General features: G+C 54.5%; 4 protein-coding genes across 4 annotated transcripts; 1 reads left to right on the top strand and 3 right to left on the bottom strand.

Moving 5' to 3' along the window:
- Positions 1 to 163: 163 nt before the first annotated feature.
- On the bottom strand, positions 164 to 1,964 carry DICSQDRAFT_109441 (metalloprotease). The gene is made up of 6 exons (XM_007368228.1): positions 1,666 to 1,964; positions 1,508 to 1,601; positions 1,176 to 1,449; positions 920 to 1,117; positions 766 to 850; positions 164 to 706 (listed from the first exon to the last, which is right to left on the bottom strand). The coding sequence occupies exons 1-6, from the start codon at positions 1,921 to 1,923 to the stop codon at positions 491 to 493; spliced, it is 1,125 nt and encodes a 374-aa protein (XP_007368290.1). The 5' UTR covers positions 1,924 to 1,964; the 3' UTR covers positions 164 to 490.
- Positions 1,965 to 2,494: 530 nt separating this feature from the next.
- On the bottom strand, positions 2,495 to 3,888 carry DICSQDRAFT_128564 (uncharacterized protein; the record flags this gene model as incomplete). The annotated part of the gene is made up of 4 exons (XM_007368227.1): positions 2,495 to 2,598; positions 2,666 to 2,821; positions 3,061 to 3,373; positions 3,598 to 3,888. 4 exons carry the CDS (start codon positions 3,886 to 3,888, stop codon positions 2,495 to 2,497), a joined length of 864 nt encoding a protein of 287 aa, XP_007368289.1.
- A 1,997-nt stretch (positions 3,889 to 5,885) lies between these two features.
- DICSQDRAFT_172479 (uncharacterized protein) lies at positions 5,886 to 7,412 on the top strand (the record flags this gene model as incomplete). Its single annotated transcript, XM_007368226.1, has 4 exons — positions 5,886 to 5,993; positions 6,056 to 6,338; positions 6,394 to 6,489; positions 6,544 to 7,412. The coding sequence occupies 4 exons, from the start codon at positions 5,886 to 5,888 to the stop codon at positions 7,410 to 7,412; spliced, it is 1,356 nt and encodes a 451-aa protein (XP_007368288.1).
- Positions 7,413 to 8,904: 1,492 nt separating this feature from the next.
- Positions 8,905 to 11,556, bottom strand: DICSQDRAFT_156505 (metalloprotease; the record flags this gene model as incomplete). Its single annotated transcript, XM_007368225.1, has 7 exons — positions 8,905 to 9,284; positions 9,337 to 9,421; positions 9,479 to 9,676; positions 9,734 to 10,007; positions 10,066 to 10,159; positions 10,224 to 10,406; positions 11,512 to 11,556. The coding sequence occupies 7 exons, from the start codon at positions 11,554 to 11,556 to the stop codon at positions 9,063 to 9,065; spliced, it is 1,101 nt and encodes a 366-aa protein (XP_007368287.1). The 3' UTR covers positions 8,905 to 9,062.
- Between the last annotated feature and the right edge of the window lie 2,825 nt (positions 11,557 to 14,381).

The following is a 14,381-nucleotide window of genomic DNA, read 5'->3' as shown; positions in this document are numbered from 1 at the left end:
CCTACATACACTACGTCAAGATACTATTTATTGTATCGCGGCTATCGGACATGTACATCACTGTCCTGCAGATGCGAATCACTCTTTGAAATCATACAAGTACCATGGCAGATCACCACGGCAGCGCGACCTCCAGCTCGGTCTCGGGCCAATGTTGGAGAGACATGAGTCGAAGATGACATGACCGCGACCTAATGATTATTGCACAGCGGCAGAGACTAGATACAATATACTGAGGTAAAATCCGCCAATAGCAGGTGGATAGCAAACGAGACCCAAACGAGCGGACGCTCATCAAGAAAGCCGATTTGGCAAATCACCGGAAAGGGATGAAGAAACCGTCCATAGCCGCCAACCCCGCCAACCCGACCGCCTCCTCTTCCGTCGGCATCAACAGCGGCGCGTCAGTCGCCGCCGCCCGCACGTTCTCTGTCAAAACCCGGCCGGCACAAGGTGCGCATGATGAGAACACGTCCTGCGCCCCCGCGAGTCACAAGTCCAAGATGTGTTTACCGAAGTGGACCTGGGTGAGCAGAACGGAGGCGTCGCCCTGGCCGGGGCCGTCGCCGAAGGCCGCGACGGCGAAGTACTCGTAGTTGTCCGCGTTCGTCGCCGCGAGGTGCGGGTAGCTGCGCGCTAGCTCCTGGCCGAGCGTCTCGCCGTGCGCGTGCTCGTCCGTCGCGCCGTTCTTCGAAAAGTGGAGAGCCTGTCGGACGGGGTCAGGTAACGGGTCGCGTTAGGGAGACAATAGTATGTTAGACGTACCTCGTGGAGAATGGTGGACGCGCGCGAGTTGTGGCCGCCCACTTCCGCATCGAAGAACGAGTCGCAGAGGCTGATCGCGCCAAAACTGCAAAGACGGTGCATTAGTTCCGCGATACTTCAAGGGACACCCCAGACCTCAAGACTCGAGACTCACTGGTTGGGCACAACATATCCGAGGACACCAGGGCGGTTCGCGCAGAAACGAGCATTGCAAAAGTACGCGTACTCAGAGAAGTTGCTGCCAGCGAGCGTCTCAAAATGGCTGAAGACCGAAGTGTGCCTGTCACCATGCAGCGCAGGGCCGAACCAGCGCTTGTATTCCGCGCTGTTTGGGCCACCCTTCACCAAGTCCCTGGAAAGGTAGTCAGCATCGCCCCAGTATGTACAAGGTAATGAGGAAGGGACCGCACTCGAGGGCATGGCGGACATATTTCTCGGCCAGGGGAACCGCGGCGTCGATCGCGCGCTTCTGCCAGATCTCACAGTGTCCGCCAGTATGCGCGTCGATTCGCTGCTTGTGCGACCTAGCATTGCCGACGACATTGATGGTATGGAAGGCGTGGCCGCTTCCACCGACGAGCGCCGAGATCTTGCCATCTGCAACGTAGTAGAACGTATTGAAGTTCTTCATCATCACTACATACTGACCAGGGCCGGACGTCGAGAAGTCGTATGTAGCAGAGACTAGACATCATTCACGAGGCCTGAGATATGCTTGCATTACCGCTAGAAGATAACGTACTGTCATGGTGGACCTCAACCGACTGTCCAGGCGCAAGCACAGTGAACGCATATCGATCGTTGGACGCAAGAGCCGCCGATGGGGAATACTTGGCCTGAACACGTTCGACTCTGTATCAGCCCTGAGTCCACACAGGCGTTCAAGTAGACATGACTCACGCTGATGCCGACGAAGTCCGGGCTGAAACCATGCCGGTTCGTGATGGTGAACATATCCGTCGGCAAGTCGGACAATGGACCGCGAGGATGGTTGAGGAGGCGGACAGCCTCATTGCCAGCATTCGTCACCGTGGTGGTGATGTTGAAGTTGTCGATGCCATAGACGGTGGAGGGGCCCGAAACCTCGAGCAACAGGGAGGGAGTAGCGATTACAGTAGCAACAACAGTCAAAAGCGACAGGAAAGCGAGAGGGAACATGTCGACACGAAGGACCAGAGACGAAGGACGAGAAAGGCGGGGTGGGACAGGGGCGGCGGCGACACGACACCGGCCATAGTCGTGTTAAATACGGACTGCGCGCTCAAGCAGTTCCGATTATGTATAGTGTTCTCTCGGTTATTGACATCGGCAGGATCTGTGGAACTTAAGAGTGAGCTAGCCGATAGTAATTGAGTGATTGAGTGCTGTAAATCGCGCTGGAGTGCCGGCGGCGGATCATCAGCGAGCGCTTGTGTTACCGCAATCGTCCCGCTGGGCACTCTTCGTAAAGGAATTGGACAGAACGACAACATTGTGCGAACTGCGGGCTTGCGAAGGTGGTAGTTTCATATGAGGACCTTCCCTACCGAACGTTCAGAAATCGTGCCGGCAGGGAGCGATTGGTGATGCGTGACGTCACGCATCGAACAGGGCTTCGCGTAGCGCCGGCCCCGACACTGTTTAGCGAGCTTCGCCCTATGTAGATGTGAGCCAACGTAGCCTACTGCGTAGCCCGTAGATCAAGCGCTCATCTCGTCGATTTGGCGACTTCATTTGAGGAGGCGGTACTCTACACAGTTGAATCGTGGTTCCAATCAAATCCGCGTCTTCCAATGGTCACGGTCAACAGCAAGAAGCGTCGAGTCTCCGGGTCGACATCACGCCAATGACTTCCTGCGCGAGAGGACATAGAGACGAAGATCGTGCATAGAGGAGAGGATATCAGAGCATTCGTCCGAACCTAGCAACTGGATTAGATGTCCTCCGTGTGCCAGTGCCTCCGGGACCTCGCTGGACGCGTTCGGAAGGCTGTCTGGTCCATCTGTGATTCTGGGATACTCCGGCTCGTCGCCGTACAACTTGGAAGTCCAGGTGCTTGACTCAGCTTCGAGATGTGCTATTCATGACTAGTACCTAGCAAACTTTGAGTATTGTCAGCGCGGTAGTTTGCACTCGAGGGAGTGCTAATGGAGAAGGCTCGGCGGGGCTTCCTCGGCCGCAAATCCTAGTATTTGGCGTGTCATTTCAATAAGGGGCAAGAGTATCCAAACCGTAGACACAGAGTTGAGAAGAGCAGAGGGAATGCGGCCGCGCCGGGTTTGTCTTGATGAGATGTCTGTTGACATGCATTCGTACCCGGCATTGTCTCTGCGACCGCTGTAGTCTCGCTGCTCGTCCCGGTCACATGCCCCGACGAAGCAATCTCCTCCAGCTTCCTCGGTGACGATGGATAACGTTCGGGCATCCATGAGACCGCCAGTACGCTGGACTTGGTGCAGGCAAGGGGCTGCGTGCGTGCGTGGCTAGGCAGCGTCGCACGAACACTGTTGTGGGGCTGCAACCTGCTGCCAGGGTTGTATCTTGTGATGGAACGAATCAGCGATGTTGTTGCTCCTACTCGACAGCCCCCGCCTCGAGCTCGACCACAGCTTTCACAGTCAAGCCACAGCTATACGCATATATACGTATGCTGCTAACTCAGACGTGCATCTGGCCCTGTTCCTGGTGGACAGGGCCACGTGGTTACGATCGAGGTGAACAGCCGTATCATCTCAACGACGAGGGCAGACTCGCATGGACACTGTCCTGACACAATAGAGCATATAGCCTTATGTTGCGTAAGAGGGAGATCCCGGGGATGGTTGCATTCTTGCACTCATTGAAAGGACATACATAGTCGTCCGTAGCTAGCAGACCCATGTCCGCCACGCGGCTTCCTTCTCGGGCCATAAGCACAAGATCCCTGCTCCAACGAGTCCCGGTTACTATCGCATACATATGATGGACGAGTTGCAACGTCGACGACGACCCGCCGCGGCCACGGTACAGATGTTGCGTCGATTCAACGTGTATATGGCGTGTTCGATCTGCGCTCCGTTCGGATATAGTCGTGGTAGGGTCGCCCCTCGCAGCCTCGGCCGTCGACAAGTCCCGCTGGAAGGCGCAACCGGCGCAGAGCGACATGTGATGAGAAGAAGGAGCTCAGAGACGTCGTGATACCGTAGTGAGAACAAGGCGACATCAGACGCCGGAGCAACAAGACTGATCTCGCAAAAGTTGGTCTGTGACTCTCATCTTGCGCTGCGAGATATCCCTGGCAGCACCGAGTACGTTGTAAAGAGGCCTTATATTTGCCATGCACACACAAACCACCGGACAAGCAGGTACAATAGTGTGTCGCTGATGAGTCAACGATATGGAGGCTGACGCGCAAACCTGCCTGCCAGACGAAGTCCAGAAATCCGCTCTTTTGCAACAGAGACCCCATAGCCGTCACAGATTGGATGGTAGAGGTGAAACCATTCCAGAATGCATGCGACACAAAGTTGGTCGGTCGCTGAAGGTGATGCGATTCATCCTCCGGTATCTCCCTAACCACCAGCTCCGAAGGGGATTTGACCAGATTCGCCTGTGGTCAACGAAACTGAGACAAGGTGCGTACCATGTTTTTTGTGTGCGCACGCATGGAGAGGCGGAGGATATGGCTATGGCAAGGAACGTTGTTCCGGAGCCCCAGACAAAGGAAGGGTACGAAATGGGCGTCTATATGCTCATCCGGCGCTACATCGCAGCAGAGGATGAGTGCCTTCGCGCAACGGGAACACGTTGAGAGGCGGCACTCACCACAGGAATGATAAAGCAGCAATATTGTGAGGGTTACTCAGACGGCCTCGTCCTTTGCCATGACGGATGCATCGACATGGTGTCTAGAACAGCGATAGTTGGAGTGCCGGGGCTGTCAGACCGTCAGCGTGTGCGCTCAGTACAGCACGGCAAGCAAAGACTTGCCTCCTTGATGTGAACCCCAGTGCATGTATAGAGTTGTGTGTGGACGGGGGTCCAACCATTCTCCCAAGTGCACATTCGCTGCCTGTTGCGGTTCGCCATGCAGTTGAGGCACAGGTAGGCGACTCCCAATTAGCCGTTGTGCTCGCGGGCCGTAGCGCAAATATACCGTGCGCGCGCCCGTTGGGCAAGAAGGTCTGCGTCGCGAGTAATGTCAGCGACTGTCTGAGGCGTAGCGAGGACGCTGGACACCTGCTGTTAGTGCGCGTTCTTCGCGCGCAGCTGCTTTGGGGCGAGAACGCATGTAGCGGTGGTATTGGTGATGGTATTGGACACAAAAGCCACAACAGGGTGGAAGGTGAGCTTCGCTCGCATCCGGCGGCAAAGCGACAAAGCGACAAAGCGATGGCACATTGACGAGGTCGTGGCCACTAGTGCACAGGCCTGAGTTGTCTATTGGTGGGGTGCGGAGGGGCTTTGGGAATGCAATGGCGACCGGATCTCGAGGTATTTACGACGCACCTGGGTCTGCCGTTGGATTCATACCTTCCCTATCCTCTCCCTACATGATGCTCGCACAGTCGCCGTCTTCGAGAACGCGTGCATTTATAGGCGTCGAGCGAGTGACGCCTGTAGATGGTGATCGAAGTCGAGGTCCGTGGTCGAGAGAGCAATCCTGATGGTGAATGGCTTGTAGACGTTGTTGACGCGCTGCGAAGGTATGTGTCGTGTTTGAATGCTCGGGATGGGATGCGCATGGTCGCGGGTGGTCTGGTGTCGTTTGCGGGAAGGTAAAGAACGGGGGAAATGATAGGCAGGAGGACGTGAGGGACGCGGCTGGGATGATGGTGGGTGATGCGGTCGATGATGTGCTCGAGAGGACAAGTAGAGAAGGGCGGAGGAATGAGGGAGCCAGAGGTGGTGTGGGGGAGGAGACGGGGTGGGCCTCCGGTACTGGAGCAGGTGAGCGCGCATGTTTAACTGCGGTGGATTGTGTCTGAAAGAACGGCAGTGTTGTGTGTGCTAGATTGTTGAGTGTCGACGCGTCGTTCGTTCGCGTTTGTCACGTTACCACGCGGGGGACAGAGGATTTAAACACAAGCGACGCGGCGACCTGAGGCCCAGACGCCCAACCACCCTCTCCACCCACCACCCACCACCCACCACCCACCACCATGCGCAACAACGTCTCCACCAATCTCGCCATGTCCGGGTTGCCCTGGATTCCTGAGGATGTGCCGTGCCCTCAGGGCGTCGGGCAGAGAACGATGGCAGGCTTGTGGGTAAGTGTGCAGCATCTCACTCGTCGCGTCGTCCGGCACTTACTTATGATTGGGGTGTGCAGGGCGGTGCGGAGCTCATTCCGTGGTTCGGCGCAGATGAGGAAGAGGAGGACGAGCTGGCGTGGCTGCAAGGAGAGGCCGTGGCTGAGGAGGACGAGGGGGAAGGAGGGGATGGGGATGGGGCGGAGGGAAACGATGATGCGGATGGCGAGGGAGGGGTAGACGGGGCAGTAGGCTCTGAGGAGAGCTCCGAAGAGGAAGATGGTCAGGACCAGACAGACGAGACAGACGAGGAGGACGAGGATGAGGACGAGGATGAGAACGAGGACGAGGACGAAACAGATGGTAAGCTCTGCTCCTTTCAAGGTAGACAATGCGCTAATATCCCCAATTGCGACAGACGTCGAAGAGGCAACCGCCATCGCCTCCGAGGCCTACTTCACCGTCCCTGGACCTCGTCCAGGCAACTCTGCGCTCACGAGCGCTCCCCTTAACGGTAAGCATTGATATTCTCGTACCTCAATGTGGTCGCTCATCTCGGCCCTCCAAGGTGTCGTGGTCCGGCGGTCGACCCGGATACAGGCGCAAGGGGTCGCGTCGTCGTCGACGGCTCCGCCACCCAGCCAAGGCCCCATCCCAAGGCCGGGGAGAGGCCAAGCAGCAAGTGGGCGGGGGGAGCCGGCAGTCGTACCAACGGCTGCGTTGTCGGCGAAGGCTCGAGGCAAGCAGCCTCAGACACGGGCCCGCCCCGCCGGAAAGGAAAACCAGGTCGGCACGGCCTACCACGCGGGCGACAGCAACGGAAGCGAGGAGTACGTCGTCTGTCCCTCTGCCTCCGCTGGTTGTGGCAAGAGGCGTCGGGAACCCGAAGAAGACGACGATGTCGACGGCGACGATGACGACGACGACGATTACACCGCCCGTGCACCTTCCGCGAAGCGCAAGAGGTTGCCGGGTGGCTCCTCAGTGAACGTCGACGCACCGAAGAAGTCCAAGCGGCCGCGTGTCCCTGTCGACGTCCTCGACCGTCTCTGCACGGTCATGCCCGACGCACCGTGCCCGTGGCCGACGTGCACCAAGAAGTTCCAACTGGTGCAGACGGGCAAGGGCGAGGGCGGGGATGCGGGCGCTGCCCGGCCGAAGTGCAACGTTACGGAGCACTTCAGGGAGCACGTCGAAGATGGCCACATCTTCAACACGAACGGAGCGATCGTGTGCCCCGCTTGCGGCAAGACGGACAAGGGAAACACGTTCGTTCGGCACGTGAAGGCAGCTCACTGGCATGCGAGGTGGGGGTGCTTGCTCACCCTGCACGGCCTGGAGTGCTCGTGGCAGGGGACCAGGGCCGGCGATGTGTCCCAACATGTCGAGCGCACACACCGTGGACACCTTGACCTGCTTCCCCCCCTTCCTACGTAGCGGGAGCTGCGTCCTGTGGCTCAGGCCGTGAGTCAGGAGGGCGACGCAGAAGGCGTGGCTAGATGACGTGCTGCCGTCGATTTCTCACTCGTGTATCATCAATGTATCGTCGCATTGCCCTGTTGTATTTTTGCTGGCTGTATTATTAGCTCTCATCTGTACCATCATCATATTGTAGCTATAGCGTGGCTTGGAGAAACATACATTGTTGCAGCTGATTCACGTGATTCCGTTATGGGTCGGTTTCTATACCGATTGCTCGTCGTCGCTATCGTCTAGATCGATAACCTGGTAAGACTCCCCCGTTCGAATTTTTCTGCGAAGTCAAGATGATCACCATCAATGGCAGCGAGAGATTCATCAGCTGTCTTGGAAGACAATAACGGAGCTTCCGACCGTCAAACTGTACAGGATTTCTTCTTGCCAGGTCCGAACTAAACCTAGTATGCCCATCCGAAAGGAAGAATCAACGGCCTGACACTCATCGATGATCGTGGCAAGCCACTAGTGACACAGAACAGTCGGAGGTTATTCATATTATCAAACAGATGCAAGGCCAATACCGTGACTTTCTCGCTGGCATAAATCATGATATACTGCCACCACAAAACAATTGAAAAATCAATCCATCGACCGTACTGGATTATATTGAGCGCTTGCGCCAGTCGGGGCGACAGGCGACGCGTGACGTCACGCGTCCGGCACAGCATCCTATAGCGCTGTCCCATTGTGGGCCATGGGCAACTCCGAGTCGAAGGCTCAATGCGCATTACTACCAGGGTCACGCAGGAGTTACTAGTCTTTGCGGGAATGATGAAGCCAACCGGACTCAGATAAGTAGCTGACTTGTTGAGAGAGAAAACCGCAGGAGCCACTCTCGGAAACTTGACTCAACTTGAATCAGCTCGTGGCACAGTCACGCCGGTGACAGCATCGGTGTGCGGGGTATCCCAACGTTCACCACGAATCAGCTCTTTTGAGTTGTGCCAATTTTCATTATCGACGTGAGGAAACAGAGAGGGTTGATTTTGTAGAACATTGGTCCCTCAAGTAACGTCAAGGACGATCCAGTAGTTATGTTGGACATAATACACTATACCAAGTCTCTCACCTTGACCACGATCCTCCCCAGCCAGATTGCAGATAGGGTGGGATGAGCACGGCCCATGAGACCGATGCACGATTCCCAAGGGCGGAGAATGTCAGCGGCCTGCTCGTTCGTCGCCGTGAACCAACTAGCTATCCAAGTAGCCGTACGTCCACCCAAAAGCAAATTCGGTAGCGACCTGACAAGTGTTATTGCATACCAGCAGAAATGATGCACATACTACTGTGGTATTGTTCAACAATGCCATATTATAACAAGCGAGACGCGAAAGAGCTGCGATTTCACAAAGAAGCCCTTTTGGAGAGCCTCGCGACTCAACAGGTCCGAGTGCCACAGGGGTAATCGCGTCTCCCAAGCCAGAACGAACGAAGAAATTTGGGATCTGGAAAGGATAGCACAAACGTCCACAGCCGCCAACCCGGCCAGCCCGGCCGCCTCATCTACTGTCGGCATGAGCAACCGCCCGTCAATCGCACGCAAGTTCTCTATTAAACGCAACGGACGAAGATCGTACGTAAGAATGTGCCCTGCTACCGTACGAGTCACAAGTCCAAGATGTTTTTACCGAAGTGGACTTGGGTGAGCATCACGGAGGCGTCGCTCTGCCCGACGCCGTCTCCGTCGCCGAAAGCGGACACGGCGAAATATTCGTAGTTCTCCGTGTTCGTCGTCGCGCGGTACGGGTATGCGCGTGCGAGATGCTGGGCGAAGACCTCGCCGCTTGTGTGCCCGTCCGTGTCGCCGTGCTTTGCGATTTGAAGAGCCTTTGCAGAGTGTCAGGCTCATCTTGTGCGGATAGGAATATGGTAGGATTACCTGGTGGACAATGGTAGACGCACGCGAGTTGTATCCGCCAACTTCGGCATTAAATACCGAGTCGCAAAGAGTGATCGTGCCGAATCTGAAGCAAGTACCCGTCAGCTCGTGAGTCAAACCCGGTATTTCGCCGCGGACTTACTCGTTGGGAGTAATGTATCCCAAAACACCAGGGCGATTGCCACAGAAGCGAGCGTTGCACCTGTACGTGTACTTCGAGAAGTCGCTGCGAGCGAGTGTCGCAAAGTGGCTGACGACCGAAGCGTGCCTGTCACTGTGGAGCATAGGGCCGAACCAACGCTTGTATGAGGCGCTGTTCGGGCCACTCTTCTCTAGAACCCTATGAATGGTGGTTAGTGCGGTAGCCTAAGTAAGGTCCTTGGCGAATGGAGCTCACTCGACAGCGTGGTCAACGTATTTCTCCGCCAGAGAGATGGCGGTGACAATCGCGCGATCTTGCCAATCCTTGCAGTAGCCGCCATCGTGTGCATCAGCACGATCTTTGTAAGGTCTGGCATCGCCGCCAACGTTGATGATATGGAAGGGGGGGCCACTAGCACCGATGACCGCCCTGGGCTTGGCATCGGCGACGTAGTAGAGCGAATTGAAGTCCTTCATCGATACTATATACTGACCAGGACCAGACGCCGAGAAGTCGTATGCAGCCCAGACTAGATAGCAATCATAACGCCTGAGATGTGCTCGCATTACTAATAGGAGACAACGTACTGTCATGGTGGACCTCAACCGACTGTCCAGGCGCAAGCACAGTGAACGCATGATGATCGTTGGACGCAAGAGCCGCCGATGGGGAATACTTGGCCTGAACACGTTCGACTCTGTATCAGCCCTGAGTCCACACAGGTGTCCAACTAAACATGACTCACGCTGATGCCGACGAAGTCCGGGCTGAGACCATGCCGGTTCGTGATGGTGAACGAATCCGTCGGCAAGTCGGACAATGGACCGCGAGGATGGTTGAGGAGGCGGACGACCTCGTCGCCAGTGTTCTTCACCGTGGTGGTGATGTTGAAGTTGTCGATGGCATAGACGTTTGAGGGGCCCGATACCTCGAGCACAAGGGAGCATCAGGAAAAACCCCCTGCGCTAATTAGCAATAAATTAGTACTAATGCCGACTAATCAGACCCTTTCTAGGAATCTACCTTGTATCCGGAGTTTTGAGTGCTAAACTGGTACCTTGCATCTCATTATCAATAGAAATACAGTTCTACCTGCTCAAAACTCGACCAATGCATGTTCCAGAGAGGTTCAAGGAGAGAACGACCGTTCCCGCACATCGCCAAGTCTCTGCGTGCTTGCCCTAAACATGGGCGCTCCCTCTGGAGCCGCGTCCGAGTGCGCGCTTGATGGTCCCTGTTGCCACGTCTCCCCCTGCTCCGCGACGTCGTTTCGTCGTCCCTAGTCTTGCTTTATCGTGAAGGCTTGCTTCATGTATACCTGCTCGATAATCGTGGGACTCTCCCCCTTCCTATGCTTATGAACATAAACTATCCTTGAAATTGCTGGCGGCAGGCTTAGTATGCGTAGCTTCAACGTTTAACGTTTATCGGTGCGTCCAGGTTGAGCGTGCAGTACCGCCATACCCTCCCAACGAGATGTATCTTAAGATGGTGAGTGAGTAATAGCAGCCAACAATCAGGTGAGTGGCGTGATGGCGTGAGGCTGCCTAGGCAGCGGCGGGGTGTGTAGCGTAACACTGAAGGTAGGTCTTTTCATATATCATCGTGCAACTGCAGTCAGCGTTTTGTCCTGTTATTAGGTGAGCCTCTACATTCTTAGCTTTGGGGCAAAGGGTCCCTGCCGTGTGGTGGTACTCTACATAGTCGGGACGAGGTTGCATTTAGGATATGGCGTGGGGACTTAGTACATCTAGGAGGTCGTAAACGTATATACATAGTCTTGTAATATGTACTGTCTCCAAGTGAATCAGATCATCGTCTATATAACACCTATGACTGCATGAATGGATGCTTGAAGATCCCGAACGACTGCCGCTGCGGAGCACTTCGGTCAGTAACGCAAGTAATGGCTCTAAATTAGTAGGGGACTAAAATAATGGGACTAATGGACTAATAGCTCTTTTTAGCGCTAAATTAGCTCGCTTAGCTCGATTAGCTGAGGGGGTTTTTCCTGATGAGGGAGCAGCGATCACAGTGGCAATGACAGTCAACAACGAGAGGAAGGCGAGACGTAACATGTCAGGATGAGAAATGAGCGACGAAGGATAAGGGGGATGAATAGAGGCGATGACCAGCAAGCACTGGCCACATCCCCTTATATGCGGTGCGCATGGCGGCGTATGCTGCGTGGAAGAGGTGAGCCACTTCAGTGATTGATAGCATATTGGTGGATCCCTTCGAGTGAAGAGACTCGGAACGAGCCGAACGGGAATTCTTTAGTCGAACCTGCATCGCCTTGGGCTCGGGATTAGACTAGATTGATGCTTGAGCCCAAAACCTGGGCCGGCGGCGTTCGGCCCTAGATATTCGGCTGCCAGTGGCTAAAATCCCTTAGTTAGCCGCGACCTCCTGTAGAAGCCACGACACCTTCGTTTTCAGTTGAACTTCTGGTGGCACACCTCGAGATTCCCATCAGGTGCTCACCTCCGTGACATCCGCAGCGGTAAGGGCGGGGGATCGCTGGCCCCGGAGTTAGCACAATCAAAGGCCGTGCGTAGAGGGAATCATCTGCGGGCGAAGTTGGTTAGAAATGGCAACGGGATGGCGATTTGACCAGGAAGCATATTGTGTGACCGGTGCTCTGCCAATGCCGTATCTTCTGCTGTATTTCCCGAAGGTTTTCATGTGTGCCCAACGACGTCAAGCAGTAAAGCACCATATACAGTACTTGCTGGGTTCCCGTTGTTTCCTATATTGTCACATATCATAAATCAGGCTGTGTTTTTGAAAACCATACTGTGTTGAGCCACATACTTACATACGTATATCGACGGATACATACTATGCAAATGATAAGCCATATAGCGCCGCCGCAGTCCACACAAGCCTCAACTCTGTGTGAGCCGATCTCGGTTGCGAATAGAACCCTCCACACGTCGCGGGAGCAAAATGAGAACCCAAGCATGCCCAGGACCTAGCATTACGGGGTGGGGAAAAATCACACAGGCGATGTACCTTGTTGTGATTGCGACGACAATGGGCCGGCAACTTACCTGCAGAGCGCCCAGCAGAGCGCAATTGCCTCGCTCAGAGCTCTGCTTGCTTGTACACACTGCCTATCAAGAAGCGCAGTTTGGCGAGCATATTAGTACGCGGGGATTGAGTTAGGGAACATGATCACCTATGGCTGCCCAGGGGAAACGTGTTGTAGGCACGCATATATGCACATCGGAATTCCTCAGCTGGAGGACCCAGCACATTAGGTCATGGTCTCCCGCAAGATTGGCGGGAAAACCCAGCTTTACATACCGTGCAAATGTTTCAGCACAAGGGCTACAAATAGAGACTGTGAAAGGGCCTTCAAGAGAGGTTGTCGTAAGATGTGTGGTGATTCCGGGTCCAGGGCAGTATGCTTGGAGAGGATTCGAAGGGCATCTTTCTCGCGATGATGTCTCCTTCGTTCAAATTTTCGCGTGTGAAAAGCAGAGCCTGAAAAGCGATGTATGTCAACATGTCGAATATGACGTACGGAGGGGAGGGCACGATGCAATTCCCCACACATGTTAATTTTTGTAGTGTCATCGTCCGAGACAGCAGCTGTTAGTTGCAAGTGGTTGCATGCCAGCAGCAAAAGAATAGAAGCAAATCGTCTCACTAACCTATCGCTACCATTGTGAGCCAGAAGTTGTGGTGGCAGACACTGATTTGGCGGCTTTCTTCTGACCATGATGGTGTACTATCCCTCCAGGGGTTTTGCAACACCAGAAATGATGGCACCTGCCTCTCCAGCAATACTGACCTATGTATTCCACAAATTTCAGGCATTGCTAAGACTTACATCGATCATATGTCCTCCAAGTTTCGTAAAATTCTGTGGAGCTGAACGCGAGCTATGGGGATGCCATGTTCCGAGTACCTGCATGAAAGAGGTTTTGCAAAACCTGTAAGCACCTGAAAGAAATGGCTTCCCTAGGATGTCTACCCATCCTCAGAGCTATCGGGGATAATTTCTGTATTGAAAATGCGCCCATACATTCGTTCGGGAAGATTTTTGAACTTTCTCAGTAAGAGACAAAGAAAGATCTGTATATCAAGCTGGGCGTCAACTCGCTTAAAGGTGTAACTAAATGTCTCCTGCTCGCAAAGGCGTCCTCCAGCCCATTTGGCTCCGAAAAGTTGACAGATGATATCAGAATGGGTGTAGCATCATGAGTCTGACATATCAGAGCGATGCATGAGGAAGGGAGGAAGGGCTCAGGGTTCTGCAAAACGCCCAGATTTTGCAAAACCCCTTGAGGGATAGTACTTGGTGCGTGGTCGCAGGCAAGCGCCGGAAAGGCTTGCCGGGAATTGCCATGCACGCCCATTAATAGGCGCGCTAGCGCTATATCTTATGCCGAATGGCTATTAGTGTCCACGCATGTACGCCCTCATACGTATCCCGCGCTGAACACCTAGTTCATGAGTCAATTGCTATCGATTATTTTGTCAAACTATGTACGTGCAAGAAATTGTCGCATAACTTATGTGCCAGAAATCACTGGGTGCAAATCAAACTGCGCCGGCCCGCGGCGTGCATGGACGGCCGTGTAGTACACGAAAAGGTGAGCAGCTTGCATATTAAAGGCAATGTGACAAGTATTGATCTGGTCACTATCTCTAGGGCTCCCTCACCAACGTGCTTGAATGGCTGCACGATGGAGCCACTGCCACTGAAGCTAAAAGAGCATACATATGACAGGGCGTCCGTACTGCACCAGTGGCAGACAGGCTTCTTTTTTGTACTTATGCACCTCCACAGCTGTTCCCGACATCGAGAGCATCTGCGTCTTCCTTGAAGGATTTTTGGGGATGGGCATCACCGATCACCAGAAGCCCGGCGACCACTACTCGATCTGACTCA

This window comes from Dichomitus squalens, assembly GCF_000275845.1.
Source record: "Dichomitus squalens LYAD-421 SS1 unplaced genomic scaffold DICSQscaffold_33, whole genome shotgun sequence".
NCBI lineage: Eukaryota > Fungi > Basidiomycota > Agaricomycetes > Polyporales > Polyporaceae > Dichomitus > Dichomitus squalens.
Note: the sequence above shows the minus strand (reverse complement) of the source record. Positions and strands in the feature narration are given on the sequence as shown.